Source organism: Morone saxatilis, unplaced genomic scaffold (assembly GCF_004916995.1).
Source record: "Morone saxatilis isolate NCDOM2014 unplaced genomic scaffold, NCSU_SB_2.0 Contig8, whole genome shotgun sequence".
In the NCBI taxonomy this organism is placed as follows: domain Eukaryota; kingdom Metazoa; phylum Chordata; class Actinopteri; family Moronidae; genus Morone; species Morone saxatilis.
Window position 1 is genome coordinate 3,779,037 of NW_023340257.1, and position 3,939 is coordinate 3,782,975.

General features: G+C 40.2%; 2 protein-coding genes across 2 annotated transcripts in view; both read left to right on the forward strand.

Annotated features, from left to right (window-relative positions):
• Positions 1-882, forward strand: part of LOC118341956 (alpha-2-macroglobulin-like) — a gene marked incomplete at its 5' end in the record, with an annotated part of 4,785 nt that extends 3,903 nt beyond the window's left edge. The window contains one exon of the mRNA XM_035680379.1: positions 697-882. Within this exon, the coding sequence (XP_035536272.1) occupies positions 697-882 (186 nt within the window). The remainder of the gene's footprint in view (positions 1-696) is intronic.
• A 2,781-nt stretch (positions 883-3,663) lies between these two features.
• LOC118341957 (alpha-2-macroglobulin-like protein 1) overlaps positions 3,664-3,939 on the forward strand; it is a 2,274-nt gene continuing 1,998 nt past the window's right edge. Inside the window, exons 1-2 of the mRNA XM_035680381.1 lie at positions 3,664-3,683; positions 3,838-3,890. Of these exons, the coding sequence (XP_035536274.1) occupies positions 3,664-3,683; positions 3,838-3,890 (73 nt within the window). The remainder of the gene's footprint in view (positions 3,684-3,837; positions 3,891-3,939) is intronic.

The following is a 3,939-nucleotide window of genomic DNA, read 5'->3' on the forward strand; positions in this document are numbered from 1 at the left end:
ACAAATGCCCCCCCCCCAAAAAAGATGCCTAATTAGGCAATATATACGAAAAGATTTGTTGATATGTCAGAAATACCAGAAATGTAAAGTTGTAAAGCATATCTTCAAATGAGGTTCATATCATTGAGCCAGTATACTAGTACGTGGAGCAGAGCCTTTTGGGTCTGGAAGTAGTAAAGAAGTTGAAGTGAAAAGAAAAGCAGTTCAGACTGGATCAGTTCCGGCCTCCCGTCTTCCCTCGGGAGTCGGGTCCAAAAAAGAATGCCTCCGAAGCACAACAAAAACCGACCGCCAACCTGGAGGGTACGTTCTGCCCCGGGTGCACATAACGCGCAAAAGCAGTGCATACACTCAGCGCCCGCGCTACTCTGTGTTGTCGCCAAACAAATCGCCACAACCGGAAAGTAAACGACGGCATCACATCTAGACCTAGTACAGAGCATCAAACAACACGCTGCTTAGTCAGTCAATTGTTTTCTCAGAGAATGAATATGATAGTCGATGGATCGGTTTTGTCGACTTGCTAGCTGAATGGAAAATACCGGATGGCTTAATAATAACAAAGAAATAGCTGGCGTTGCTTTACCATCGTGCAGCCCTTCCGGTTTGTCTCATGCACTCACTGACCTTGCGCCTGTCCAAGGACCTAGCATTTTTTTTTCTTTTTTTGTTTTCCTTTGTTCTTTCCACCATCAGATGGTCATTCGAGCGCCGATGGCCACCTGGCCGATTCTACATGTCGAAATGCCCCAAAATCGAACGGCCGACGCCGACCTGACGACGGCACGGGACAACAAAACCGAACCGATTCGAGTCACCGACCTGGAATCTGTCCGACGACGTCCGACGGCCGATAATCGGGTTGGTGTGCAGAGGCCTTAATGGAGACATGACCCAACTTCTCACTTGACTTATGAGCTCAGTAAACAGTTTCCTAATGAGTTTATGGTCTCAGTCTCTAGTTCCAAGTCTTCTTCCATACAACATGATGTTCATTTAGTAAATTGTGGTCCAGTTTAGAGTAAAATAGACAATAAAGCAGGGTATGCTTTTGAGCATGACTACCTTGTGATTGACAGGTCATTCTCAGTGAGTCTGTCCAGCTCAGCGCACTAAACTCAAATTATCAAAGTAGGCAGTGCTGATCAAATACAGAGCAGGATTCTGTTACTGCATTGACTATTTCTCACCTAAAATTGTTTCAGAACATATTTTAGTGCACTGTTTCTAATACAGTAATACGATTGTGTGTGACCAGTCGAACTGTCATTGTTCCCTGCTACGACCAAACTCCGCAACTAATGAGAGCAGATCAACTCACAATACGTCACCTCTGCTGGTTCAGACAAACGACCATGCTGATGACCATAATCATCATTTGGTACACATCCAAAATGAAAATGGTAATTTGGACAGCATATCCAAAATAATATGCAAATTGTTGTTAATATGTCGGACATGTCAGAAATGTAATTACTGATATCTGAAAGGGTGAGGTTACATTTCCACTAGTCAATATCCTTCAACATGTGGAAATTCCATTGTAGATATCTGTAAAAATGAATTATTGATATTTATGATTACATTAAAAATATCTGTGAATCAATATAGACCAGCCAAAATGTAATTTTAACGTGAAAATATATATTGTAACATGTAAAAATTAATTTACAGATATCCTAAATTACATTATGACATCAAAATGACAGAACTAACAATATGTCATTTCCACTAGAAATAAACTAAATGGCTACTAGTCAGCCATACTGATTAAATGTTAAAAGGGCTTTCCATATTCCCACACGTCCTTTTACTCACTTCAAGCTGGTAGACTTTCAGTATTTTTCTATCAGTAATATATATCATTGAATATAGTTGTTAAAGATTACTTACAAGGACTTTAACTTCAGAGTGAGTTTGGTTCTTTGAGATTTGCGGGTGCAGTAGGCCTCTGGTTCGACCTCCACACTGAGAGTGGTGACATCAGCAGGAGTCGGGATGTTGTAATGAATAGAAATCTGTGATAAAAGCACACAAGGAAGGTTTAATATTCATAAAAAATGAACAAGGAGAGTTAAGTAATAGTACTTGAGCTTAGCCACAAGTTTTCCCCGTGCAATGGAGCCAGTGACTGCTGCTTTGAAGGAAAAATGTTTTATTTGGCTATTTGCCATGCCTTAGCATAATGTTTCACTTTATGCTGACGACATGTTGTTATTTATGCCTGACACTTTCTTAACCTTCAAAAGCTCCTGGACTTTTGCTTAAGAATTTGGTTAAATATTTGGATACACTGTTAATCTTCAAAACAGTGAACTTATGCCAATTGGAGATCTGACAAGAGAAGAAGGACACAGATTTCCTCTGTTTGTATATGTTTTTCAATACATCCCATATCTTTTTAACAAAATCCTTTCATAATAATTTATTTAATAAAATATTTAGATTTCACCATTTCTTTGGAACAAGAAACAACCTTGGATTAAACAAAGCATACCACAGGGACCTATAAGATCGGGGGTATGGAACTTCTGGAACTGTTTTGTATTACAACTGGGTTGTTAACATTAGACAGTCCCTTCATGGATTTTCAACCGCAAAAATTAAGGAAAATTCAATGATCCATGATAATTCTGTGCAACGAACACAAAAGTACTGCCTTAGATTTTCTCATGAATCATACGAAAAAATTAAATTATTGTTGCAATTTTCACTCTTGTTTCAAAATGTATGAAAACATTGCAACATACATTGCTGTGAAATCAGGAATTTTAGGCTGCAACAATCTCAATAACAGCCTGTGGGACCTATTAAAGCATAGTTATATTAGCGTAATGTTTGTGGTGGTGTATGTATATCAAACAGGAAGAGATCCAGTAACTACTGACCTGCACTGAAGCACATGCATTGCCCTGCACCACCAGGCTGTATTTTCCTGTCATGTCCTTTAGCACCTCCTCCTGGTAGAGCAGTTTGTTGTCTTGATTCACATCAAATGTCAGCTGACCACTTGGAGACTGGACAGTCACTGTGCTTGAACCCCCTGGACTGAACACCAGAGAGGAGTAGAGAGCCAGAGCCTGAAGAGCCACCACGGTGTCCTAAAACATATACACACAATACTTCATGTGCTTAAATTTACATGTACATTAAATTGTTGAGGTATTAAAATAAAATATTTAAAAGCTCATTGAATCAATCATTGTAATCAAGACAAAAATAGGGCTTCAACTAGCTTTGTTATCTGTCCCACTGCCGTATCTAATGTTACTGTTACTGGAGTTTTGTTCACACAACCTGACAGACTTTATGATCATAAACATAGAATTAACAGCAAGTTAATTGTATGTTTAAATGATCATTTGCTGTTTAGATCATCATTAAAGTCCAGTTGATGTGATACCATTTATTTATTATAGATGTCTTCCTTTTTAATCTATTAAAGGATCCAGTGGTGAATAAGAGCCTGTCCTTGCTCAAAGGTCCATCCAGTGACCTCAGCCAACACCTACACCCAAGCCTTGCTGCCTACGTCTTCACCCGCGCAGCGAGATCTCGGAGAACCCTGCTCACCTCCTGAAGCATCTACGACACGGTCCATTAACAACGGTGAGTTCATCCAATCCATTCCTGCTTCATTCAACCTTGGATGTAGCTTGACTCATGGCCCTGTTTATCTGTTTGTGGGGATCGTCTTTGCGTAGGGATTCCTCCTGGTCGTCAACAGAAAAGAAAACTCAGCCTCTCTGTCTGTGGAGATCACCTCCTATCTGCTGGAAATCCAGTGCTTCTCCCTACGCTGAAGACCCTGGGCTAATGCGGCCGCATCGGGTCCAGATGGCTCACAAAGGACAGCAGAACTATTCATGAGGCCTTTTCCTCCACACAGGGTACCATGACCATAAGATATTACATACAGTACTTCTCTTCTGAATAGAG